This window comes from Tetranychus urticae, chromosome 2 (genome assembly GCF_039701765.1).
Source record: "Tetranychus urticae isolate SD_2017Ah chromosome 2, NJAU_TeUrti_SD_1.0, whole genome shotgun sequence".
NCBI classification, from domain to species: domain Eukaryota; kingdom Metazoa; phylum Arthropoda; class Arachnida; order Trombidiformes; family Tetranychidae; genus Tetranychus; species Tetranychus urticae.
The window spans coordinates 20,153,299-20,180,025 of record NC_142959.1 but is presented as its reverse complement, the minus strand read 5'-3'; the positions used below and the strand labels follow the sequence as shown (position 1 = coordinate 20,180,025).

At 32.6% G+C, this 26,727-nt stretch overlaps 5 protein-coding genes and 1 non-coding gene across 7 annotated transcripts; 4 read left to right on the top strand and 2 right to left on the bottom strand.

The window, feature by feature from the left end:
- Positions 1 to 52: 52 nt before the first annotated feature.
- Positions 53 to 5,070, top strand: Ubqn (ubiquilin). Of its 2 annotated transcripts, XM_015938965.3 has the most exons (8): positions 53 to 89; positions 377 to 606; positions 685 to 787; positions 887 to 933; positions 995 to 1,222; positions 1,379 to 1,856; positions 3,591 to 3,975; positions 4,184 to 5,070. In XM_015938965.3, the coding sequence occupies exons 2-8, from the start codon at positions 487 to 489 to the stop codon at positions 4,557 to 4,559; spliced, it is 1,737 nt and encodes a 578-aa protein (XP_015794451.1). In that variant the 5' UTR covers positions 53 to 89; positions 377 to 486; the 3' UTR covers positions 4,560 to 5,070. The 2 variants fall into 2 exon arrangements, with proteins under 2 accessions (XP_015794451.1, XP_089123673.1); XM_089267547.1 differs by having other exon boundaries at positions 63 to 606.
- A 2,187-nt stretch (positions 5,071 to 7,257) lies between these two features.
- On the top strand, positions 7,258 to 9,887 carry LOC107371017 (leukocyte elastase inhibitor). The gene is made up of 2 exons (XM_015938969.3): positions 7,258 to 8,640; positions 8,710 to 9,887. The coding sequence occupies exons 1-2, from the start codon at positions 8,008 to 8,010 to the stop codon at positions 9,496 to 9,498; spliced, it is 1,422 nt and encodes a 473-aa protein (XP_015794455.2). The 5' UTR covers positions 7,258 to 8,007; the 3' UTR covers positions 9,499 to 9,887.
- A 534-nt stretch (positions 9,888 to 10,421) lies between these two features.
- LOC107371010 (uncharacterized) lies at positions 10,422 to 14,847 on the bottom strand. Its single transcript, XM_015938958.3, has 4 exons — positions 13,630 to 14,847; positions 11,755 to 13,304; positions 11,580 to 11,692; positions 10,422 to 11,502 (listed from the first exon to the last, which is right to left on the bottom strand). The coding sequence occupies exons 1-4, from the start codon at positions 14,726 to 14,728 to the stop codon at positions 11,364 to 11,366; spliced, it is 2,901 nt and encodes a 966-aa protein (XP_015794444.2). The 5' UTR covers positions 14,729 to 14,847; the 3' UTR covers positions 10,422 to 11,363.
- A 527-nt stretch (positions 14,848 to 15,374) lies between these two features.
- Positions 15,375 to 24,707, bottom strand: LOC107371012 (uncharacterized). The gene is made up of 5 exons (XM_015938960.3): positions 23,432 to 24,707; positions 22,717 to 22,887; positions 19,697 to 19,858; positions 19,506 to 19,613; positions 15,375 to 15,875 (listed from the first exon to the last, which is right to left on the bottom strand). The coding sequence occupies exons 1-5, from the start codon at positions 24,464 to 24,466 to the stop codon at positions 15,498 to 15,500; spliced, it is 1,854 nt and encodes a 617-aa protein (XP_015794446.2). The 5' UTR covers positions 24,467 to 24,707; the 3' UTR covers positions 15,375 to 15,497.
- On the top strand, positions 16,400 to 17,454 carry LOC107371019 (acrosin-like). Its single transcript, XM_015938970.3, has 4 exons — positions 16,400 to 16,546; positions 16,626 to 16,710; positions 16,774 to 17,186; positions 17,255 to 17,454. The coding sequence occupies exons 1-4, from the start codon at positions 16,483 to 16,485 to the stop codon at positions 17,452 to 17,454; spliced, it is 762 nt and encodes a 253-aa protein (XP_015794456.2). The 5' UTR covers positions 16,400 to 16,482.
- On the top strand, positions 18,865 to 18,936 carry TRNAG-UCC (transfer RNA glycine (anticodon UCC)). Its single transcript has one exon. It is a non-coding gene; the product is annotated as a tRNA-Gly (tRNA).
- Positions 24,708 to 26,727: the final 2,020 nt, after the last annotated feature.

The window sequence follows — 26,727 nt, the reverse complement described above, 5'->3', positions numbered from 1 at the left end:
CAGCATCTGATTTAAAGAGATAGAAAGTAAATGAGAAAGAGAAAAGGAAAAAAGAAAGAGATTGATTGGTCGAAAGTTGGTTTTTAACTGTAAGCTGCTTTCTGTATTTGTATTAACAATTAAACTAATCATTCCTTCCTTCTGACTCATTTCAATTCTAACCTTATCCTTATTCTGAGTGTTGATTTATTCAATCATTTCTACTATTCAGCGCTTGTTTGAGCAACCTTTTTAATTTTTTGCTTCTTGATTAATATCATCTTTCTTTTTTTTCTGTCACTTCCTTGCCTTTCCTTTCCTTCTGGTTCTTTCTCTCCTGACTGTTCATTGAAAACAATCACCTTTTTTCTCGTCTCTCTGATTATCTTCTTAAAAGAGTGTTTTTCAGATCTATTGTTTACAAATCTATCTTTTTGGTGATTTAACCTCTATATTCTTGGTGACTCCGTTTTACATCATCTACATCAGTTCACTCATATTTTAAACATGGCTGAAAGTGAAGACAGAAGTCACAGTGACGATGAGTCTCCTAAAATTAAATTGGTTGTTAAAACCCCTATGGATAAAGATACCGTTGAAATTGAGGAAGATGCTTCCATCAAGCGAGTAAGTTAATTATGTCACTGTTTAGAGTTTACCATAGTCACTAATATTTGTAATCTGTTCTCTTTTTTTCCCAATTAGTTGCGAGAGATAGTTGCTCAACGATTTAAGGTTGAAGAGGAGCAAGTTTGCTTAATTTTCGCTGGCAAAATATTGAAGGATCATGAAACACTGGAACAGCACAGTTAGTAAAACTTCAGCTTCTCATTCAGCTACTTTAAACCCCCTTTTAAACCATGATGTTGCTATTAATCGTTTATTCTTATTTATTTGCACATTATAGAAATTAAAGATGGGTTGACAATTCATTTGGTTACTAGAGCTAAAAAGGTTAGTCTCAATCTTCATTAATTAGTGTAATGTAATAACCGACTCTTCATTTTATTTTCAGAGTAATGATGGGTCATCTACATCGAATCAATCTTCAGGCTCTAAAACTTCTTCTGGTTCAGCATCCAATAACCCTTCAGGACCCACACCTTCCTTATTTCCAGGATTTGATTTCCCAAATCTAGGAAATCTTGGAAATCTTGGAAATCTTGGAAATCTAGGAAATCTAGGAAATAATGGAAATATGTCTCAAACATTACTACAAATGCAACAAAATCTCCAACAAGAGGTATATTTACAATTTTTTTTATATCTCTAGACTTTCATTTTGCGTTCAATTGCACTTTTTAATCTTCTCTCTTCACGTTTTTATAATCCTTCTCATAACATAATTTTTGTATTTTCTTTTCTTTACTGCCTTATTATGGACCTTGCCGATCATTAGCTTATGTCTAATCCTGATATGATGCGTTCACTTATTGATAGCCCTATGTTCCAAGATTTGATTTCTCACCCAGACTACATTCGATCCGTTTTACGGAGTAATCCAACTACTCAAGCATTAATGGAAAGGAATCCTGAAATCAGTCACATGTTAAACAATCCAGAGGTTATACGTCAAGCTATGGAAACTATTAGGAACCCAGCAGCTTTCCAAGAACTGATGAGAACACAAGACCGCGCTCTTAGCAACATTGAATCATTACCCGGAGGCTTTGATGCTCTCCGACGAATGTATACCGAATTTCAGGAACCTATGTTAACTGCAGCTACAGAACACATTACTGGGGGAAATCCATTCGCATTCAACAGTGAGAATCGAGAAAATTCCCAATCATCCCAAACTGGAGTTGAAAATAGAGATCCTTTACCAAACCCATGGGCACCCAGGGGTTCTACAACTGGCACAGGACAAACTACCGGTATGTTATTCGATCGCATTTATCTATGAGTTTAGTTTATAGGCTATTACATTTTCTAGTTTTCATAATGATGCAATAGTTGATGAGTCATGAACCTGTTTCTTTATCTAAAGAGACATAATTTGATTTTAAGTTTATTATTGCCATTTAACTTTTATTTCTTCGTTATCCTGTCTATTTTCTGATTTTTTCCTTAACCAATGTCATTCATTTGAAAAGGCTTTGTGTTATTTCTGATTGATTGGTAACATGATTATTTTTTCTCACCAATAGTCCTGGGTGATTTCTTTGAATTTAAATATTAAATCGAGAAAAATAAAGAATATCCTTGATTATTTCCAATACTATATGGCTTGATGAAATATGAGCTACAGATTTCATTTAAAATCATGCTGTATTGTTTATCTTCTCTTGGATGATTTTTCATTACCTCGTTAGTTTTCATTACTTCGCTTGAATACAAAATTTTAGATGAAAGGATTAAGGAATCTAAATTTTCTTATCCAGAATTTAATTTCTGCATTCTTGAGTGCTTTTCTCTGCTCTTATTTTTACCATTTTCAGTGAATTTTATACAAACTTTCCTGTAACTCTTAATCGACAAAATCAATACCTTCGGGCTTCGATGAAACGGTAAATCTGCATTTTTATCTGTCGCAAGCACTTTACAATTAGCAACGAATCATGTCCTCGCATAACCAGCCGTTCGAAAAAAATCATTAAAATTGTCCTATTTTAATTATTTTCAGTGACTTTGGACAATCAAAGCATTTTCACCCTCCTAATTTATCATGAATTATCCAGTAGATTATCATGAATAGCTTATTCATACCTCAGTTTTCTTCCTCCCTATTTGCACTCTCGATATCCTTGTTAAATTTTCTCTCTAACAATGAACGAATTGGATAGAACAGTAAATTTTCATTCATAAAGTCACACACTTTTGATATTCACTTACATGTAGTTGTTTCAAGACTGATTTTTACTTTAATTTAAGTAGGTCAAACGTCCTCCATATAGTTAAATATTTCGTCAGGTCATAAGAACTGGCGATTGGTATTACAATTTGTTGAAGCATTTTTTATAATTTTTTCGCAATTTGACAGTTTGATTTGATCGCTTTTCAAATTCTCTTAAACAGCTTTCACAATTCAATATCATCAGTTTACTTCTCCGATTTCTTCATTACCACATTATATGTAATCATTACTCTAATCGCAATAATGAAACTGCGTCATAAATTAAACACTCAATGCCTCAACAAATACAACTTACAGACCCTAATGATAAGTTTTGAGACTAATCATTTTAAAACGTTAAACTATCACTTTCGAAGTTTGAAATTTTACCAATTTACTCGCATTGATTAAAAAAGTTGATCAGAGAGTTTCTTCTAAACATTGCAAAAACATCTTAAAGGTTAAGGATAACTCGATTAATATTCATTTTATTAAAATTGGTACAAAGTTTACACTCCAACTCTTTCGCTCGAGTCCAACTGATTTCTTTCACGCAATTCAGTGCTTATCCTTGAAACAGCTCTTGATTTTTCCAATCGTATACTAATACCAAATTTTTGGTTTATCATAAATTGAAGGATAAATTAAACATTGACTCGTTCAAAAGACATCCTGTTGAGTACTGAAAATATTTCTCATTTTTTATCGTTTTATGCCGATTTCCGTTCAAATTTAGATCAATTTTTAATGTGCGATTTTTTTCTTGTTTCCTTAGGTACTACTCCACCTACTGATAACACTACTCCATCTAGTGCAGGACCATTCAATATTCCAGGAATGCCAAATTTGATGGCGCAAATGAGGGACAATAGCTCAATGATGGAGACTTTAACACAATCCCCTTTTATGCGTCAAATGATGAGTCATATGGTTTCCAATCCTGATATGCTTCAACAAATGATGTCAATGAATCCCTTACTTGCCAATAATCCGCAACTTATGGATCAGATTCGTCAAACCGCTCCACAAATGGTACAGAGAATGCAAAGTCCAGAGTTCCAACAACTATTGACCAATCCTCAAGCCCTAGAAGCCTTGATGAATATTCAACGAGGGATGGAACAGTTACAAAGAATTGCTCCCGGAGCTCTTTCTGGAATGTACGTCTATTATATTACCTTTTGACTGTATCTGCCAATCAGTTGAGGCTTTTATTCACCATTTATGTTATTGATTCTTTATATTCTTATCTCAAAAATCTTTTTATCGATTGTTGCATTTTATTTTCACTCACTATTTTTGTTCAATTTTTCATGATTTTCAATCATACTTATCGATTAATTTATTTTATTTATTTTTCTACTCTAGGATGGGAGGCAATCCTCTTGGTAATTTAAGCTGTCCTCCGTCAACTACTGCGACTACGACTACACCTGCATCACCTGTTTCAACCTCTACTGCAACTTCGGAAACCAATACATCGACAACAACTACGGCTGGTTCTAATATTAACAATACCACTGCGTCAACGGTTGGAGCATTATCTCAATTAATGGCACAAATGTTGACTTCTCAATCGAGCCAATCAACTAACCAACAAGCCCCTGAAGAAAGATACAGAAATCAATTGGAGCAATTATCATCCATGGGATTTACCAATAGAGAGGTCAATCTACAAGCCCTAATAGCTACTTTTGGTGATGTCAATGCTGCAGTTGAGAGACTTCTTCAATCACGCCCATGAAAAAGCAAAAAATATCATAAAGTGTTAAAGCAAACTAAAATATCAAACAATATATATAAACCTTTTCAGCCTCATCAATTTATATGGAAAGAAAAAAGTATATAAGTATAAATATTATAAATATACGTGCGATACAAAGAATACGTTGCAAATAACACAAAAGAAATAGCTTAATACGAAAAAAAAGATAATTGAAAATTAAGGTGACAAGCAAGTTAATAAGTTACAAATTGAATGAACTCACAAGTCTAGTTTCCCTGTTTTTCCGTTTCAAACTGACTCTTCAAGGAACTTTAACCCTGATGTTGAATTTTTCATAGTGACTGTATAAGAAAACACGCGGCAAAGAATCTGCTTCTTTATAAAAACATTTAAATGGTTATTTTAGTTGAACCTTGTTCAAATATGATAACTAATAACAGAGAAAAATTAGATTGCGAAAAGTAATCAATAAAGGAGGACAGAAAAAATTTAATACCCTCCTATATCTGTCGTCTTTTATTTTTATTTGATACATATTTATTGTAATAATTGAAAAAAAACCTCATCATCAGTGATTATTGAAACTTTCATCAGTGGATCAGCAAAAACAAAAACAAAATAAAGCAGTAGATGAGCATGAAAAAAATGAGCACGTTCTTTAGATTGGTTTTACCACCGTAATGGAAATTGTAACAATACTTTGCATTACAATTCTGGAACTTCTGATTGTCTGAGTGCTAATTGTCTTTGAAATTTTTTTATCGATATTTTTTTAACTATACTACGCTATATTTACGTTTAAAAATGTGGATAAGATTGTTTGATTAGAATAGTAACAATTATAAAGTGAGTATCTAATACCATTAAAAATTCAAGATACAAAAGTTGTGTAAATTCAAACGCCGACAATAAAGATTGTAAAAATTTGGAAAATTAATTCTTTGGATCAATTTACTCTAGTTATCGGTGCAAGTTACTAAATTAAGTAATTAAGTAGCCAAGTGTGGTTAAAATCAATGAGTAAGGGATGTCAAATTATTGTTAAAGGGTTTTAAGGTTGTCGCTATTATTGTAATGCAATAAACATTTGGCTGGTTGGGTTTTATAATTTATATTAATGGACTAGAGAAAATTAACTTTCAATTCACCTTCATTAAACCTTTTTTGTTGTATTATTTTCATTTGTTTTCTCATTTCAATTTTTACGATGATTTAACTACAATCAATTAGAAATGAAGACAGAGAACATTTCGAGCTTGAGGGGGACAAGCTCATGAGCATTTCCAATCTTAAACTGAATTGGAATAACTTTCGTGCTTTTAAGAGCTATTCATTGATTTTTATGTAGGAAATAGTTCAAGGATAAAAACAGCTCAGATTATGCTGGACGAACAAAAAATAACAGCCGCTTATAACCATTTCCCATAGATACTCCAGAAAAAAGCTAGCTCAATTCACAAAGAACCCAATGCTACTTCTCTATCAACTTCGATTCTTTCGTCAATTCTAAATTCACCAAACACAGTTTTTAAATTCAGCAAGTGTCAGCAATAATTTTACTCCATCGTCCAGATTTTGATTAAACCTTCATTTTGAGCATTTTTCTTCCATCCATTCATAATTTCATCAAAGTCCATTATTTAGAGAAAATTATAATCATTTGTGATCAAAAGCAAAAAAATCATTCATGATAATTGGAACCAATCGATGATAAATGCACACTACGAGTTTGTGAATCTAATGACCTTAATTTGCTTTTCAATCTCTTCCTATTTGAGGCATAAACGGGATTTAAACTAAATTAGTCAAAGAGGCGAACATGAATTATAAAACTTTCTGGTCAACAATCGAGAACACGGAATCACTGTAAATTATCGTACATTTTGTATAATTACTGTAATAAAATATTAAAAGTTAATGCTGTTGTAATTATCTCTTTCTGAGCAAACAAAACTCCTAACTCTAGATGCAAAGGTTTAAAGATGCCTGGGAAAGAGGCAAAAGTTTGGAATTATTGTGAGTTATTGAGTCAATTAATGGTCCAATGCCTGTCCAATTCAGATCATCTCTCTGCCATCCTTTACTTACCAAAACTTGCTTAAACTTTTTCTTTGAAAGCTTGAAAACACATTTTCCTTTTGATCATAAACTGTCACCTTTTAATATAATGATGTTTACAATTGTTGGATTATCTCCTGAGAACATGTAAATGTCTAAAATGTGAATTTGCATTCACTTTTCTTTGGTTATTGAAGCTACAGATTGTATTTAGATTATTTTAGATCCAATTCATTCAATCCTTCAAGGTATTTGACTCTAAATGAACTAAGATAATCGATCAAGTTAACCTTTATTATGATCTTGAAATAATCTTATTCAATCCAATGTTGCTTCAAGACATAATCAACATGGTAGTTTAAAAAAGAAGAAATGATTTCTTAAATAATCATCTTGGAAAATGAATAAACTGGTTCAACAAGAACTTTACTCATTTCTTATTCAATACCAATGGACCTATGAAGATAAGGAAGGATAGATTGAAAGATTATGCTGATGATCAGTAAACTTTACAGAAAAAAAGTGATCTGAAAACAGGTAAAGTGTGATGAGTAAAGGTTGTTGTCTGATCAACAAATGGTCTTAAAACTGTCTTGTTAGTGACTCAAAGTAAACTTGGATAATAATAATTAGCCAAAGTTGAGTCAGAAGGAGCAAAAGATGGTTAAAGAAGCTGCAGCAAAAGAAGGAAAAGCAAAAACAAGCCAAAAGTATAAACAAAAAAGGAAAAGAAATTATCATGTTCTTATCCTCTCACTCTTCCTCTCGCCTTTTTTACTTCTCACTTGACTTCTCTTTTACCATCAATATCATCATCAAAATCATCATCATCATCATCTTCTCTTTCAGTGGCCGGTGAAAAGTCTTCCGGTTCCAACAAGTATAGCTGTTTTACTGCTAGTCTAACGGTTAAGATTTACCATTTTGTTTACTGGAACTGACTGTATAATCAATGCTCAACGTTACTCTAACTTGTGTTTTCCGACATTAGATAGTTAACCAGCGCCCAAATCCGGAATTGCTCATCTATTTCGCTGCAAAAAAAAGAGGCAATTCAATTCATCTGAATTAACAAAACACAAATCTACTGAATCACCTTTTTGATCCGACCTTTTCATTTTTGTTTCTTTACCAACATTTTACCATCAACGCTAACTCTATCACTAAGCGCCATCACAATAACACTAAATCAGCTTTTTGTTTTCATTTGGTTCTGTTTTTGTTTTCGTTTTTCATCTTCTTTCACCAGTCTCATCATCATTGATAGTGATTGTATTATACGATTGCTGGATCCGACTGGTTCAAGTTATACATAGTGCATATTGACTAATTCAGTGTTTCATTGTTTAGGTGATTCAAAATTACACTCTGAAATTGAATTTGTTTACCTCTTGATCAGCAATTCTCGATGAACCTCTTCAATCTCATGATGATTAATCTTTCGTCTTGCACATCCTTATCGATAATGTTTGTGATGCTATTTGCAATGTTGGTGCCAGTCATTCACGCAAATTCAAAGATTCCTGGTAAGCCAAGGGAAGGGATTAAATTAGCATCTTCATCTCCAAGCTCTTCATCTTTATCATCTGATGAACGAGTGTTGTTGAGCCAATCTCACATGCAATTCACATTCGATCTAATGTCCAGCATTGTGATGACCGAAGCTTATAACCCCAACTCCAAGCTTCTCCAATCCATTGTTTTCTCGCCTTTAAGTATACAATCTATTTTAATGATGGTTCATCTTGGTGTTAAAGGTCGAACCCGTGCAGAAATTGCCTCTGCTCTACATTTAGATACCTTTCTTACCTCAAACGGTATCAACAATGTAAATGGTTCCTTCATCCGTACTCACCAAATTTTCGGTGAATCAGTAAACTCCCTTCTTGACGACGATGAGATCATCAAATACTTCTCTATGGCAAACCAAATTTTTGTCAACAAAGACTTGACTGTGAACAACAATTTCAAAATTGCTCTTCAACGTTATCATGGAGCTTCACTGCGATCAGTTGACTTTAATTCCAATGGAGTTGTTGATGTAAGTTAACAAGAGTTTAATTTTAACAACAATTTTAATTGTCCTTATAATAATTGTTATCCAATACAGAAAATTAATGACTGGGTTACCAAAACCACAAAAGGAGCCATTAAAAAGTTTTTAAGTTCACCAATATCTCCAGCTACTGCTTTAGTTGCCTTAAATGCTCTAAGTTACAAAGGAGACTGGCTTTACAAATTTGATGAGCAAGAAACGCAAAAGAATTCCCTGTTTCAATTGACCAATGGACAGAATGCACGAGTATCCATGATGGTTGGTAAATTACCAATTGCATTCGGTGAAATCAACGATGGAAGGTTAAAGGCGTCTATAATTGAACTTCCCTACAAAACCCAAAGGCTTGGTTTGTTCATGGTTTTACCATTGGAAGACTCACCTAATGGTCTTTTCAATTTAATGCGATCCCTTAATTCAACTACTTTTACTCAATTAATTGCTTCAATGAAGAAGAGTAAAAAAGGTGATGAAGTAAACGTACGAATTCCTAAATTTGACATATCATCCAAGCCTGATTTAACAACAATCCTTCGCTATTCTCTTGGCTTACGATCCGTATTTTCTGGAGGTGAAGCTGATTTCACCTCAATGTTTGAGACAACTCCTGTATCCCAATCGTCCTCACTGCCACCAATATCACTGAGTCAATTTACCCACCAAGCTGTTATGTCAATTAATGAGAATGGCTCGATTGCTGGAGCTGCTAGTGCAACTTTAGTTGAAAGAGTTGGATTATTTAGTGGGCCTTATTTTGAAGCTGATAGACCTTTCCTCTTCTTCTTGACCGATAAACAATCAGGCTTGATTTTATTTGCTGGTATTTTTGCTCAGCCTAATTAGTTAATTTAATCAATTGGCCAATTTAATAGTTTATCATTTAGTTTTGGATCCATCTAACATAAATCTTCGAGGTCGTGGATGTGATCTGAAAATATGCTTATTTATTTAAAAAGATCATCTTTAACCACTTTCATCGTCATTTTCCTCATTTTCAAAAATGCTGTCATTTTTTTCATTTCTCACTCAAAATTTTTCACCACCTTGAGTTCATCTTAATCATCCATATCTGATCTCACCTCTTTTCATGTGCACGAGGCAGGGATTTAAATTATCTCTACACTAATGGAATCAACTAATTATAAGCTTCGGTTAATTGTGAAGCTGGGAAAATGTTTCTCTTGACGACTAATTTTGTATCTGTTGAAATAATATAAAAAATTTAAAATTTAGCTGCTAAGGTTGACTTTTTCATTTACTGAATTAATCTAATTTGCAAAACCCTCTAATACTCATCTTAATGAATTTAGTTAATGTACTTGTAATGAGACTTGAGCTTGATTGAAACTGCATTTCAAAGGTATTTCAAGAGGCTTTACAAAGCTGTAATACCTAAATCGTGCGAGCTCTTTGCTTTAAAATTCATTTTTAAATGAGGATTCTGTTTTTTCCTCCAGCCTTCATTTTCATGTTTTGCTCGAGAAACCTGAATTATTAGGAAAATTCTGCCTACTTTTCCTGGGTTTGGTTTTATCATGAGATTCACTAGCCAAAATTTTCCATGTAACTCATCTGGAACCTTCTTGATTTTTCACACAAAAATAAGGGATTTGCTTTTTACATTGTTTATCATATATTAATAGATTATATAGACTACATTAATCGAAAGTCGGAAATACAAACTTAAATCAACTTATATGGGATATTAACAAAAATAAGCTGCATCAATTGCAAAATAAAAAACAGAAATGAAAATAATCAATTAATTCCAGTGTCGATCAATATAAATCCTTGTTGCAGATAACAACTTAAAATACAAAGTATTAGATATGATTAAGGCACGCTTCAAACAATTTGCTCTATTGAAACAGCGATAAGATGATAGTTAATTTACAAAGGTTAAAATGAAATGTGTATAATATATATAATAATAATTATATAACATTTATATTAATAATAATAGGATGTAAATCCTCAAATTTGCACCTGAAAGGTTGATAGATAAAACAAGGTTATGATTATTTTCTGTACTGACTTAAGAATGAGTTTGCCTACTTAGTGAATTTGCTAAGAAATGTAAATGTAAATTAAGATGTGAATTTAAAATTCAACTTGATAACCTTTAAAGTGCAATTTGGGGCAAAGCATCCTAAATTGATTGTATTTTTTGATTTCCCAGGGTCAATTGTGTTTCTCATAATTGAGATTTAGAGGCAACATGAAAGTTCATAAAAAGAGTTGATTAACTGTCTTAGGCGTGACTTATTAAAAACAACTTAAAAGTGTGATGGAAAAAGGCAAACAAAGAGATGCTCTTGTTGAATGAAATTTATCCTTTAACAACAATCCTTTGAGTTACGTTATTTTCCAAAAAGCTTTAATCCTTTGGTTGTCCTCTTGAAATAATAAACTGGATAATAATTGTGGAGATAAAACAATATGTATAATCTTAAATTGAACAAAAAATTAAACCATCTGGGTGACTATTTAAATGCAATATGATTATTCACACTGGGCACTGAGTTTGGAGAAAATCCTGATTCTTGTGAATAACTTGCTAGACTCCAACAATAATCTCTTTTAATGAAAAGAGACGCTAAATTACTGTAATTTTGAAACTGATCTTCGAAAACAAAATAATAGAAACTAAAAAAAGCAATAATTTTAACCATAATTTAGAATATTAATTAACACAGCTAAAGATGTGGTCAAGATGGTAATGAAGATGAAGTGGTCGGTGGATGAGATTTTGTTGTTGGCGATACAGCTGAAGATGATTGCTGCTTATCCAATTCCATCATGGCTTCTTGAATAGCTTGGTCCAGGCATGAATCTGTCTTTTTCCCTCTTCAATAAAAAAAGTAAAATTTTTATAATCAGTTACAATCAATCAAACTATGAAAATTCGTGGAAATTTTTCTTACTTTCTATGTTTTTTTCGAGCTGTGTGGTGAGCTTCAAGTCCTTCTGATAGAGTTTTTAATTTAATGAGTTCAACTTGCGTCACTAAATTATCTCCAAACCATTTGACCCAAACCTAAATTAATTTTCAAGCATAAAATTAATTTTTCATTACGCAGTTTTTCATTTTACATTTACCTTTCCTTCCTCAGGCTGTCCGTTATAACTTGGTGCATCTTCTTTGTTAATCAGTTTACCTGGCCAAGACGGATTGCCTCGCATTTGGCCCCAGACAAGATCACCAGTTTCAAAAGTTCTTGGTTGAGGTGAAAGTGGAGGAGATTGAGCTGTTGTTTGATCGAAATTATTTTCATAACAAAGTAATTCTTTCCGTAATCTTTCCAGCTTTTTGTTCTTTGTACTTTCTTCATCAATTGTTTTAGACAATCTTTCATATAAACCTTCAGTTGTTCCCATGCTTAATAGTACATTATTTTTAGAAACAGATTGATCAATGTTCAGCTTTTTGGTAGAAATAGAGGATTTGTTCTGATAATTATCACTATCATTTTGACAGTCGTTAAGAGCTTTAACATCGATATAACTGGTAATGTTGGTTTCATTGCAATTTTTCTCAATTTTATAGGTATCATTGTTTAAAGAGCTGTTGGATTGGTATCCAGAAATTTTATCATTTTCATCGTTATGGCTATTATTATTAAAATCACCTCCTTGGGTTTCGTCACTAGGAAAATGTTCATCAACATTTTTCTCGTTGAAATTGCTATTGTTCTCTAAAACTGAATCAGCATTCTCTTCATAATCTTCGGGAAGATTTGGAGGACTCGAATCATATTCTGTATCTTTGGACATGGGAAGGTTGTGAGCAAAACTTGAATCTGAACAACTGGATTCATCCATTCTAGTCGGACTGACCGGACCATCTATTAATTCATCACTTTGTATACCAATATTACACATAGAGCTTTTATGAGTAGATAACTCTCTCATAATATCCTCAGAAGTACATTGAGAGCCACCATCGATTCGTTCATAATCAAAATTACTTTTATCGTCATCGGAGTTAGGAGTAAGTTGATTAGGACTGTACAGACAATCTTGAGAATCCATTTGTTCCTCTAAATTGAATTCATCATCAATATCCGATTTTAATCTTGACGATTCATCGCTATTTTTTTCTGTAAATTTCTCAATAGATGTATTTGTTTCCTGATCATGACAAAAATAAGCCGAAACAGACATTGAAAGATGCTGGTTACGATTCATTTTAAATTTACGATGACGTATTGATCTTGATTTAGTTTGGACGCGGTTATTGTCATTTTCATTAGAACTAGATGCAGCGAAAGATTGTGTCGGTGATGAAGTAGAAGATGATGATGATGATGGATAGGAGGCGGAAGGTTGAGAGTGAAATGAGTAAGGAGCTTGTATTGGAATAGATGAGAATGAAGTTGCTCTGCATGATGGTAAAATATTTCTTCGTTCCAATGACCTGACATTTTCTGATGAATTAAGAACAACAGAATGCTGATCAGATTGCATCAATTGAGGAATTATAATAGTAGCTCCATTGCGATTCAAATTTTGAGTTGGATGAAGTAAAGTAACAGTATTTGGTGGAACAGAGGCATATTGAACCGGATTGAATAGTTGAACTAATTGTCCTCCTCCTTGACTGCTTGGATCCATAAGAGTCTGGGTCAGGCCCATACCAGAAAGAACATCTATAAAAACGAAAACAGATTATAATTATATTTTTTCTGGAAATTAAATTAATATCATTCATATAACTCATGCAACTGGATAAGAAGGAAATGCAAATTAGATAAATGCTCTTTAAATGGGCTCAATTTTTTTGTTTTGCGAGATAGAATAGAGATAGTTATGATAGAATTGAAAAAAAAAGATAAAAACAAGGCTTGAAATTTGGAGGGAAAGCTTTTAAACCTAAATATTAAAATTCCATTGTTGAATTTGATTGCCCTCGCATAATTGATAACTATTTTCAAAGACAAAGATTTGCATTTCAAAATATTAAACGAAACAAACCTGTGAATCCAGGAAGAGAGGTTGAAGGATTAGCGAATGTCTGTACATTAGATTGATTCTCATTAACCATAGAAGATAATCGGCTCTCATCAGAATTATTTATTGGTAACCAATTTATAAAGCTGCTGGTTGTTAAAGATGGATTAACATTTGGATGTTGAAAATTTTTAGGTGCATTTTCTGCAGTTTGACTGCAGTCTCCTGTAATTGTATATGGGGACTGTTTCTGTTCTGAATTATTAAAATTTCGACCGGATTTGTACAGAGTAACACCATGATTAATGATTGACTGCTGGTGAGTACCACGATAAACTGGAATAGAATTAACTGTTAATGGTTGTTGATGAATAACTTGTGAATTAACGTGGTGTTGTTGATGTTGAAGAGTTTGATTTGCGATTTCAGAGTTTTCTGATGTGTGGTCAGCTAATCTTGTACTGTTTTGATTATGAGTATCATTTTTAATAATAGAATAACTATCATTAGAATAGCCTGAACAATTATTTAAAGTTCTTCTTCGATGGTTACAGGTTTTAGGTGGATACTCAATATTGGTCGGATTATCATTGTAGCAAATATCCTTGGTATGATCATTATACTGCACACTTTTATTATCATTTATTAATGTTGAACTTATCGATGGAGCTTGTGGATCAAAATTGAATACTTCATTTAATATGATTGGACACTCTAGGCCACATTTACAGGTTCCCTCAGTCAATAAGTATGCACTTATTTCTTGTAGTGACCAAAGGAGACAGTTAGAAGGACTGATGTAAACAATCTGACCATTGATTTGCTCTCTTTTCCAAGCATACGGTATATTCGCTTTTAATCTATCAAAATTAGATTTAAATACACTATTTGTGTTGGAAACATTTGATGAAGTTTGAGATGCTGAAGCAGTTGAACAAGCAATTATATTAGCGATAGAATTGGTTGAAACTGGAGGAGATGATGTTGACAGATTTACACCGATACAGTTAACTGACGGCGATATTTCTTTAACATTTGATGGACCGAGGCCATAAAAACTAACTGGCGAGCCTGAGTCAACCAATTTACCAATTGGATGAAGAGGAGAAACACTGGACATCATTATACTGAAAGACCAGCATCATTTCATTATCTTAGCTTAGCATTTGATTAAAACTAATTAGAAATCAATTCAAAACACAACATAGAACAGTTACATTTGAGTTACAAAATAGATGACCCAGATTAAATAACAGATAGATGGCAGCAGCTTCAGTTGGGGATTTTAGTCTAATAAAATTTCGTTGCATTGTTTACAAAATGAAATGTGAATCATATTTAAACTTAAACTCCTGATTTGTTTATCCAAATCTAGGATGATTTATTAATTGATTCACCGTGTTATAACCTTTCTCATAGAATTCAGGAATACTAAAAACTTGTTTCTTATAGATCCAGCTATGTTAAGTTGATTGAATGTGCAACAGACTTTGGTTTCACTATTGAATACTGATTCGACTAAATTTGTGATAAACTTTAAGACCTAACAGTTGCTGACTAAAAATCTAACTTAAAATTGTTTATTATTTTTCATTATTACTATTGTTTAATATTTGAAATGCCTCACATTCATAATATTTGCATCCAAGTTTCATAGTCAAAATTCCAGCTCAAGCTGGTTCCTCAAGTAATCCCAAAATTTTTGTGACGACTATTTAGCTGTAAATAAAAATGTAAGTTTAGTAAATTATTGGCAAGAAGGACAAAGGTTGGCTTTCAAAAATATTTTTTATATATTCATGTCATAATAATTAGCTATGAAAAGCAAAAACAACAAAATAGATAAGAAGCTCCATTGATCAAGTGCATTTAATTTCATTTGATCTGATTAATTAACTGATTCCCTGGAAAAGAATCTTCTTTTGCTCTTCAGTTAATCCATGGATTTGAGCTATAGAAGCCATGAAACAAGAGGTTGACGTTGAAGATAAATTTGAGTAGAGATTGTTTGATGTTGAAGAACCAGAAGATTGATCAGTTCTTTGGTTGTTGGTCCAAAATTTATTCTGTTTAGCATTGTAATCAAGAGAGGAACTTAAATCATGTCTTTGATTTGCCTGAAGCTGTTGACTTTGTTGTCGACGGAATTCATTGGTTGGCCAACTTGAAAACAAATTACCCAAATTTTCTGTAGATTGTCTCAATTTCAGGTTACTAACATGGGCATTCAAATCCTCCAGACTTGAATTCAAAGAGTAAGTCGACATGACCTAAAGAAACAGAAACAAAACCAAACATTAGTAAAATCTAATTAATAAACATAATTTTTAAATTATAGCTTGATTTAGAGTATTATTTTTTAAATTTTGAAAAAATTGGCTTTCAGCTTCGATCGGGAATCTCATCTATTATTGATATTGAAAGCGATTGGATGATTCAAATGATCTTATTTCAAAAAGCTGAATGTTTTTAGCGTTCAAAATCAAATTTTCCAGAACAATTCCAAAAGTGATGGAAAATAACTGAGGCTCTTTTTCCCGAAACTAAAGCGTTATGTCAATCATCAAAATTAATGAATGACAATTTTGTGACAATAATTACATGAATGTTAAGGCGCAAAAAACTCAGTGCACCATTTGGTGAATTTAAACAATTGTTTAATTGTAGGCTGATTAAATCACTATTTTTCCAATCTTAAATTGAATGGTGATGGGTTAAACACATGTTCAATATGACAATCAAGTTAAATGAACCGTTGTTATCAGCACGAGCAGATGACAAAAAATGCACAAACAACAATATTATCATTACCATATAAATAAGAATCACTCAATGGTTCAGTTAATTGATTGAAGAAACCACAAACGATCTATCAACATGAGATTCATTGTACTTCTTTGCCTATTCACTGTAACCACAGTAAACTTCACCTTCGCATGTGGTAAGTCAAAAGTGCCAATTCGTTCACCAAAACACTCTTCAATCACATTCACACCCAATATCATTTCTAATTAATCTAGAGTGCGGTCGAGAAGGTTCAGCTGGTCGAATCTTTCGTGGACAACAAGTTCAAGCTCACAAGTATCCATGGTTAGCTCATATCAGGTAAGACGCTTCATCTTCTCATGAACCAGAATGGTTTAACTTCTTTCGATTTCCATCCATTAGGAGCTTTGAGAATCGATTGCTTGGTGCCTTTGCCCAATGTGGAGGTTCACTGATTGATGACCAACATATACTAACCGCTGCTCACTGTGTCACTGATGATTCAGGCTCAATTATACCAGCGGCAAATATTGACGTTTACCTTGGTCGTGACAAGGCTTTCTCGGACAAAACCAAACCCAGCCGTGTTTCACAAGTGATAATCGATTCTTATTACAACAGGAAAAATTTGTCTAATGATTTCGCTATTTTAAGACTATCAAGTCCAGTGAAGTTTACCCAAACTATTGCTCCAATTTGTTTGCCCAATTCTGAAGATGGTTTATCAAAATTGAAAGTAGCTGGTTGGGGAATTGTTGGTCCAAAAGCCAAGTCAAGTAACAATTTGCTTGAGGTTGATGTTGATTACTTTACAAGTAAGTTGACCATTATTGAAAATTTGTTTTCATTATTATTCTCAAATCATTTCTTTCATAACTTTCAGGAAATGAATGTAATGATGTTAAAGCAGATTATATCCTAAAGTCAAACGGAATACCTAAAAGCATGAAAAGGTATTACCGTATCCCTGAAGTGGCCTCAACTCATCTCTGCGCAATCAACAAGAAAACCCGAGGTGATGCTTGCTCAGGAGACAGTGGAGCACCTCTAATGCACCAAGGATCAAACGGTCGATACTATTAGAGCACTAGATAATGTTTTGACCTAATGGTGATAGGAAAGAGCTATCTGGTTTTTTTTCGGAATATACATTCATGACAATAAATTAGCTATTGTGACGGAAAATAAACTCATTCCTCAAAGCATAGGCCAAGATAAGGGCTAACAAAAAAAATGACCAGTTTTGCCGGTCTTGGACCGGTCAAAGGTGGAAATCTGGTCAGCTCTCGCATTTCTATCTTAAATTTTCAATGAAAAAGTTACACAAGAACTCAATTCAACAGAATATAGTCCAAAAATAAGTTGTCTCTAAGCTAAAGTTAGTAAAAATCCATAGTAAATCGATTCTTCGGTTGTTGCTGAAACATGTGTTAGCAAAAACGGAATTGAACCTGCCATTGCTAGATGAGTAGTCAGTTTAGAATGTAATGAATGATAAATTCCAATACAATGAACACTGCTTGAAGCTATTTCGCAGTTAAATTAAAAATTTTCTCGATTTCTTGGGTGCTACAGCGTGTTCAGTTGAATAAGCCGATTTTTAGGAGTCGCTTGGTTCAAAGCCTGATTATAGACCCTTCACCCGAAAAGTTTGGATCAATACATCTAGTATCCGATAATAGACCATATAACAGCAAGATATTCGAAAGAATTGCCCACTTAATTGTTAATAGTACTCAATGACAACTTATTAACGAAATGCTTTTTTTAAAGCATCGATCGTGCATTATCAAATATTGGACTTTATTTGTATTCAACTAGCTAACTATTTAGTTTGGAATGGAGATAAGTTGATCCATGGGGTAAAATGACCTGCAAAATTTTTCTAGAGTATCACCACCTAGCGGAGAATGCTAGAAGTAGGTTAGGTCAAAACATTATCTAGTGCTCCAATATCTTATGGGTATTGTTTCAGGTTCATGGACTGAATGTGGAGAAGATGAAGACACTGTTGGCTTGTATACTCGAATATTGGTTTACAGAAACTCAATCAAAAAGATTGCTCCAAACTCTTGCTGGCAAGATCTAAAATAATCGCCCTGAACTTTTACACCAAGCAAACACCATAAATACAAAATATCAAAACAAGACAGACAAAAAATAATGTAAAAAAATCAAACAAAAAAAAGCAACTCAAAAGCAAGCAAAAAGGAAAAGAAATCGATGATTAAGATTTTCCAAGAAATGAATGAAACATCCAAATAAAACAATCAAGTCTCAAGAGTTTCCAAGAAAAAATAACTCTTGAAAAAAAGATAAAATTTCTCAAATTGCAGCATTAATTCATCTTGAACTATTTTTTATCAGATTCATAATTTACTATTAACGTTAAAAGTGAACATGAAATGAATCAAGCGAAACCAAGAAAAGCACCAAAAGATGAACCCACGGCTGGGTATATTATTCATTTTTTAACCTCTTTTGATCATAAGAGCGTCAGTGGTATAACGGTTAGCATAGTTGCCTTCCAAGCAATTGATCCGGGTTCGACTCCCGGCTGACGCATATTTTTGCTCTGGTAAGGTTAGTCAATGATTAACATTTGAAGTCTACTTGGTTTAAACTATTTGATGATCATGAGCAGGTTGATCGATGATGATTACTATTTTTAACTCTTCCTCATCACTTTCCATGTAAACTTATTTTTTGCTAAACAATGTATCATTTAGGTTATGGTTTCATTCAAATTGTATTTTAAGATTTTCATGATTAATCTTAAAATATCTATCTACACGAAAATAGCTAAACGAGTTAGCTGATCTATTTATTTTCATCTGATTTTCATCAACAAAATGTCACCAAATGTTCACTATTTAGCCATACTAAGGATCACTCGAGTGAAAGTGTTTGGACATTATCTGCTAATAATGTTACCTAATGTTACCAGTCGATTTCGGAATTCAATCACTTTGATGGTTTAGCTTTTCTTCCGAAGATTATTAATGAATGTTTGCTTGAAAGTCAGTCTGTAAAATCAGGATTACAGTTTTCCTTTGAACAGTTCATGTAATTTGGCACAAAATTTTGACGTAACCAGATATTTGACTATGCTGAGTGATAATGCATAAAATTACCTTTCTCTTTGGCTCAAGATCACTTGAATGGTTTTTCATGTGTTTCCTAAGTGAACTTGGATCGGTATAACGCTTGGTACAGCCAGGAGCTTGACATGCATATGGTTTCTAGAAAATTAATTGGGAATAGTGAATATACATCAGTCTTTGTGAATAAATTGTCTCGTTGATTTGAGTTTTGGATAACTTACCGAGTTGATGTGTGTCTTCTGGTGCTTTGCACGATCCGATGAGTTACTGAATTTCTTACAACAATCTTGGTGTGTACAAATGTATGGACGTTCACCGGTATGCGACCTTAAATGGATTTTCAAATTTTCCAATCGTGAAAATGCTTTGGTACATCCTTCAAACTAAATGATAATAAGTGAAATAAACTAGAATCAGAATAAGATGGATATGATTATTAAATCGCTTTCCAAATCGCTATTCAAGTTGAATTTTTAAGTCTCAACAAATATTAATCAATTTAAACACTTAGTCACAAGGCTTCATTTTATGGTTAATTTTCACTCTTTTTAGCTATTCTAAAGAGTGGTCGACAGATGACAATTAGCTAGCCAATTTTGTGAATAAAAATGAATAATTTTTAAGCACACAGATAGTCAATACATGGGAGTAATCGGTACAGCAGGCCAATCGGGCGATATTAAAGACATTTCCAATCCATCTAACGATAACTCCCATGTATCCGCAAAACAACCATTTTTATTGATTAACAAATTTGATGGCTAATTGTTATCTGTTAGTACCCTGAATGTGATTATAATCTAATTTGATCATTTATTGTTGGATATTTCTAATATTTACTTATTCATTGAAATTGAATTTTAGAGTTTGCATTTTGTTAAACTATCCAGCAATCTCATGTGATTCTCAATCAATTTAGCTGATTAACTGTTGAATAATTGATCAATGAGTTGTTTTTCCTTTGGATCAATACAATAAACAGACATTACTGGATTAATTAACGTTTTGATTCATCTGCACAAAGGTAAATAGGACTTTGATACATCTAATGATTCATTCAATATTCTTAAATCCAATCTTAATCAACCCTATCATCATGTCTGACGTTTAATTAAATAATATAAAGACTTGGTTAAACACTCAAAACGCATACATAATTTAGCTTTTTTTGCGTCATGAAAATTTACAGCTCTAGACTCTGGATTTAGCTAATAATCATCTAATTAGAGATTTCAATTTCATGTTTAAATCCTTATGAAAGTTAGTCTAGATATTATCATTAGAATTGTCTTGAAATTTTATCAAGCAGAGGTGTTCGAAGACAAATTTCAAAAATGGTTTCAAGTTGTAGCTTAATTGTGTTGTTTGGACTCTATAAAGCTGAAAAGATAGTAATAACAGCGCTGTCGATAATTTTACTTCCTATCACAGATGCATCTCAGATTGCATCGACTCTGCCTTCGAACAGCTCCGGCTTGATGAATTTTCTGATAATCTTTGCACCTTCTGGTTGATTAACCTGAACGAATTCTGAGAATCTGACCACAAACTTGAGTTCATCTTTCATGAGGATTTGAACGTAATGTCCAAACTTTTGTTGTGCACTGTATATTTAGCTAACCGGGAGAGGAGAGAGTCAAGAGCATTTGGAGTGAAAAACAATTTCCAACACTTGATCAGTAAATTGATATCATTGATTTAGCTGAACAATATTAAAGATAGAAGAGAAAAAAAGATAAAAATGAAGTTATAATCAGCTATTATTGAGGTAAAAAAACATGAGTTACCATGTTAGTTAATAGAGTAAACTGATGTAACCTGAAAACATTGAAGGTTACAATAACAATTGGAGACAGTCAAATCAGGATCTAGATCAAGACCATGTTAGTTAATATTGGTAATCATCTATTTCCTATTGATTGAATCCATCTAAGCAAGAAAAGGTAACAATGAAAAAGGAGAATCGAAGCTGAATTAGTCTGAATACATCTGATGGTGTTGTTAGTGTGTAAGGTTTTGGTTAAAATTAGCCAAGCAAAACCATACCTGGTGAGATATAAAACACGGATTGACACGAAAATCAATGTGAATTATTCTTAACTTAAACAATTACAATTTACAATGAACGTCATTTCTCTCTCCCATTTCTTTGGGCCTAAAGGTCATCATCATCCAACGCTTTGCCGTTGATGCTTTGCTTGACCTAAAAGAGAAATATAATTTGGAGAGAGAAAATTTGGAAACACTAGAGTAATAAGTATTTGAATGAAAGGCATAAGATTTGATTAACAATTAAAAAGTAATTTCTACATGCAAATTGTTATTTAACTTGAGATTTTATCTGTTGCTCGAGTTTATCTAATTTCGATGATGGACTTGTTGAAGGTTACGACTTTGGAAAATATTAGCTAAGCATTCGTAGAAAGATCAGCAATCAACTAATCAGCTGAACATGGATAGGCTTGAACTCGTTAATCTGGATAATTTAAGGGTTTCTACAATTTAATAGACATTATCAACACTTTTGTTTGAAAAACTCGTGAGTCTGTTTTTATCTTAAGTTCAATATCATTGATATCGGCGAAAAAAAAACAATTTATTTGACGTAATCAATTCAGTATGAATAAAAGCCTGGAAAAATAACAATATGCAACCCAACTTTTTACTCTCGTCATTAGAGAAAAGCAATTGATTTTAAGATAAAAACGTGTTCATATTGCATTAGTTGATTAGTCAACGGTATTATATCAAACCTGATTCTGCCGATGAGTTCTTGTTGAAATAGTATTATCCGATAAAAATATCATTGTAAGTAGATCTTTAGAGTGAAATGTCAATCAAAATTTACTAATGGCTCAATATTTTTCGAGCGCAATGTTTGATTTCAAATATATCCTGAATATACGTTGTATCATAACCTTTTTGGTAATCGTAGTTCCAACAAAGATGAGACAACTCTTCATATGCTTGACTATTTTACAAGACACAGATTAATTAGAACCAACATACGATTATAAGATTTATTTTATGTTTGAATAGTAGCTTGTGAAACTAACCTGAGCCCAGTGACTAATGGAAAGGCATTACTACTATTTATCTGAGATTAGGTTGAGCAATGAAAGACTATTAATCATAATTAATTGACTTATTCTTCCATCAACTGAAGAGCTTAATCACTGGCAAGCGAAAATAATATTAATGCGTGAAAAGATTATCTATTATCTCAATGAAATTAACTTACTGTGCAACGATTGGGTTTCTCTCCGGAATGAACCCTCATGTGAATGAGAAGCTTGTATCGAGCATTAAAAGGTTTACGATTTCTCGGACAGTCAGACCATTTACAAATATAATCATCATTGTTTCCATGTGTCCTTTTTTCATCTACATGCACTCTTTCAATATGATGGACCTGAAAAGACACAAGATACACAAAAAAACCAAGAAAATAAGCAAAAAGATAGAGTTACAATGTAAGTTCAATAAAATCTATCATTCACCGGTATTTAATTTTTAAATTGGGAAGATTGGAATAGAGTCCAAAATTAGGTAATATAAGATATTGAACTTCTAATAAATAATAATAACAATGGTAATTGTAAAATATAAAATAAGATAAACTAAACTGATAGATATTTTTAGATTATTAATAAAACGAGAATAACAAAGAAAGAGAAGAAAATGAAAATGACGAGAAAACCCCTTGTCTAACGTAAGATAAAATCCAACCAATGAGATTAGAGTTGATTGCAATTGATAATTTTGAATTTGGCGACAAGAAACTCTTTCTTAATATTTTTGAAATACTACATTCTGTTCAAATATTCAAAGTTCATTTTAATTTTCCCATTTAAATAATCTTAAACTGAGTGTTCAACAGTCGTTGATTTGGTCCCAATCTTGTTTTCAACAACACTTGTAACGATAGCAATTAACTTCAGCTTTTGTTCACTTACCAAGCTTTCCAAGGAGTTTAAGATGGTGAAACAGTTCTCCCAATGGCAATAGACCTTTTCATGATTTGCTTCTTCAGTTATTAATGAGCTCAATAATGATCCTGTTGAGGTGTCAATTATGTTTTCATGGCAGTTAATTGGTCTTATACTATCCGATAAATTGGCTGATAAATTGGATAGCAGTACATTTGTATCGGTAACCGGTGATTCTAATGGTGATTGTAGCTGATTTTGGTATTGTTGAAGATCATTCAAATGTTTGCTATCACAATTTAATTTATCATTGTTATCTGGTGAATTGGGACCTGTTGACGCTAATCGTTCACTCAAATCAGACGATTGAAAGTTCCCCAATGAGAGGCTAGGAAATATGTCATTTGCAGGAGTATTCCAGCTGTAACTTTTAAACATTGGTAGTGGTGTTGATGTCCAATGATTTGCTTCTATAAGAGAGCCACCGGTCTCACTTTTAAGCTGAGGAATAATTGGTTCTGATGATTGCGGGTCAATAATCTCTTCTTTAATGGTTACCGTTGAGGGATTGCTGTTGGAGACTCGTGTCGATGAATCGGCCAGAGGTGTTGTTCGGTAGCTAATATTTCCACCAATGCTGCTGCCGCTGCTATTGCTGCTATTACTGCTGACATTCAGATTATCTGATACTCGCGATGTTACTGGGGAACTTGGTGTCGAACCATAACTTGGCGAGCTGTGATTTTGATTTTGGATCGTGTCAAGATTTTCTGTGAATAATGTTTTGAAAAAATCTGTCTCACTATTATTGTACACTTCAGTAGTCGTTGATGGAACTTGTGACGAGGAACCAACTCGCGGTGATCGATAGTTATCAGATGTCTCAATGAAAGTGGAATTCGTCTTTTGGAAGGGTTTGACATCTTCCAAGACTGTCTGGGGTGATGGATCAATGAAAAAGTCTGAATAAAATGACGAAGTGGAAGGTGGATGGAGAAGATTACCAAAGCACATGCCCTCGTAATTGTTGTCTATATCAACGTAATCATTTGCGATGTACATTGTAAACACAAACTAAAAAAATGAATCAGGAACAAACTTTGTTTACTGTATGCTGTTTGCTGTTTTCCTAGCAAGGCGAATCAAAGATCAATGAAATAATCGATTAAATGAGGTGGTAGATAAACAATCAAAGTATTTGATGAAAATCTTTCGATTTTTGGCAAGTCAACAGATTTATCACTTTTGAGAGTTCAAATAAAACAAAGAATGGCGAAAAATGGTGTTTACTTGCTGGTGTTGATTAAAAGACTGCTAATTAATTGTTGGTTAGTTAGTTAAACATACTAACAGAGAGGGAGACAAGGCAAACGATGAGAGATAGTGAGACAGATAGATAGTGGTGAATTGTGAAGGAGTGTAAGAAATACTCAAATTATCTTGATTATTATGGTGATGACGAAGGAAACCACGACTTCGACAATGAGATAAATAATTATGGAATATACGTTAACAGCTCTCGGAAATCGGTTACCCTGATCACTTAAACTAACATCATCAACATAAAGCGATAACTGGTTTAAATTCAATGATTCTGGAAAGAGCGGTAGAGACAGTAAAATCGACAGAATCACAGAAAGAGGTAGATAGTTAATTGTAAGATTAAAAAATCAGAGAAAAGAGAAAAGAAGTTATGAGAATAATGTTACAGGTAGATTGTGGCTATGCTCATAATTATGTAGCTTCATCAAAATTTGTTTAATCCATTAACATTCTTAATCGACTCGAATCAAATGGCATTTTTGCATAATATTTAATGGCCAGTCAGATGCAATCCAATTACCAATCAATTGATTGAACGTATTAAGTGATTCTAGAAAACGGAACTTATTAGTTGATCATTATCTATTCAAGTCACTATTGGAACTACATGAGCCAAATCTCAATCCCATATCAATTGGACAAAGGTGGCTTTTGATTTGACTAACTCTCGGCTTTGGTTACTGATAAATAGGTTAAGAAGCAAAATAACACAAAGTTTTGGTAGATTAATCATTTTACATCAAAATGTTTTTTCAAGTTAAACAAACAATAAAATGCAGATTTAGATGAATAATCGGAATTATCAATTTTACTCTTTTCATCGATTTTCAAAGGATTCATGATAAATTTTTTAAAATTTACAAAACTCGTTTCACTAATTCATTTTTGATTTTCAGTTGGTTTTATATGTTTATGCTGCATCAAGTTGAACTGTCACATTAAGTAATTAGTTAATTTCTAGTTAAATTACAATGTTTCCCATGGAAACACTTATCACCATTAACGCCAACCGCGGATAAAATATCACAGTATATAAACAAATCATCTCTAATCACAATCGTCACAAGATTTTCTATCTTTCAATGTAATTCGAGTCAGAACAAGTAACCCAAAAATGATGTAAAACTTACAATTTACAATTAAAACGAATAATTTAAAACTAGATAATTTATGATTCATAATGAATGAGCCGAAATCATTTTAAAATATTCAAAATGACTTACAAGGCAACTTTTTCTGGTTGTTGGTTTAACATTCAATGGAAAGATTCACCTTTTATTAAAAACACCTTCAAAAGACACCTAAGTGATTAGTCTCTTCTTACTCTAGATTAGTGTAGAGATGATTGATATCTATTAATGAATCTTTTTTAATTAACCTCACAATATCGTTTCAATCAAAATGTAAACATGATAACAAAACATACAACAAAATATGATGTCTACTTGATCAAACTTTAGTGAATCAAATATTTGTCTCATTCAATTCATAGGTTGTTGACCATTTTGTGTGTAATTTGAAGATAACATTAGATAGAACCTCAACTCTGGTATTAGCGATACAAATGTTAATTATATCCATAAATATGTGTTATCAGTTGATGTTTGTGGGTGCAATACCCAAAAAATTGAACTATTTAGATATAGATTTCAACCCGATAGATTTAGGTCTAGATTCAACGTTTTAAGTTTAAGACAATTGTTGATTCTCGTGTCTTCTAATTTAATTTCACGTGACCCTATTCATCATTAAGATTAATCATCGTCATTGAGATTGTGAATACCTTCAATTTCATGAAGTTATCGGAGAGACTTGAGGTAAAACTTGAGATAACAACCAGAGTTAACCAGATTCAGATAATCTATGATCAAAGATACTTAAAGTTATACTGTTTCATTTCACCTTTTTAATACAAAATGTATTATATGAAAATCTTCAAAGGATATAAGCTTTTCAACCTTAATTATGTAATTCACCGGTAAACAATATTGATTACAAGT

What these genes read in the sequence shown, in the direction of transcription:
- Ubqn (XM_015938965.3), top strand. Translation starts at nt 487, where the DNA reads ATGGCTGAAAGTGAAGACAGAAGTCACAGTGACGATGAGTCTCCTAAA. An exon ending in TGAAACACTGGAACAGCACA is followed by an intron (nt 788 to 886) that starts GTTAGTAAAACT and finishes TGCACATTATAG; the next exon opens with AAATTAAAGATGGGTTGACA. An exon ending in AACAAAATCTCCAACAAGAG is followed by an intron (nt 1,223 to 1,378) that starts GTATATTTACAA and finishes GCCGATCATTAG; the next exon opens with CTTATGTCTAATCCTGATAT.
- LOC107371017 (XM_015938969.3), top strand. Translation starts at nt 8,008, where the DNA reads ATGAACCTCTTCAATCTCATGATGATTAATCTTTCGTCTTGCACATCC. An exon ending in ATTCCAATGGAGTTGTTGAT is followed by an intron (nt 8,641 to 8,709) that starts GTAAGTTAACAA and finishes TATCCAATACAG; the next exon opens with AAAATTAATGACTGGGTTAC.
- LOC107371010 (XM_015938958.3), bottom strand. Translation starts at nt 14,728, where the DNA reads ATGATGTCCAGTGTTTCTCCTCTTCATCCAATTGGTAAATTGGTTGAC. An exon ending in CTCTCTTCCTGGATTCACAG is followed by an intron (nt 13,305 to 13,629) that starts GTTTGTTTCGTT and finishes TCGTTTTTATAG; the next exon opens with ATGTTCTTTCTGGTATGGGC. An exon ending in GCTCGAAAAAAACATAGAAA is followed by an intron (nt 11,503 to 11,579) that starts GTAAGAAAAATT and finishes TTTTTATTGAAG; the next exon opens with AGGGAAAAAGACAGATTCAT.
- LOC107371019 (XM_015938970.3), top strand. Translation starts at nt 16,483, where the DNA reads ATGAGATTCATTGTACTTCTTTGCCTATTCACTGTAACCACAGTAAAC. An exon ending in AAACTTCACCTTCGCATGTG is followed by an intron (nt 16,547 to 16,625) that starts GTAAGTCAAAAG and finishes TAATTAATCTAG; the next exon opens with AGTGCGGTCGAGAAGGTTCA. An exon ending in CCATGGTTAGCTCATATCAG is followed by an intron (nt 16,711 to 16,773) that starts GTAAGACGCTTC and finishes TCCATCCATTAG; the next exon opens with GAGCTTTGAGAATCGATTGC.
- LOC107371012 (XM_015938960.3), bottom strand. Translation starts at nt 24,466, where the DNA reads ATGTACATCGCAAATGATTACGTTGATATAGACAACAATTACGAGGGC. An exon ending in AGAAACCCAATCGTTGCACA is followed by an intron (nt 19,859 to 22,716) that starts GTAAGTTAATTT and finishes ATTATCATTTAG; the next exon opens with TTTGAAGGATGTACCAAAGC. An exon ending in ATCTTGAGCCAAAGAGAAAG is followed by an intron (nt 15,876 to 19,505) that starts GTAATTTTATGC and finishes CTGTTTCTTTAG; the next exon opens with GTCATGTCGACTTACTCTTT.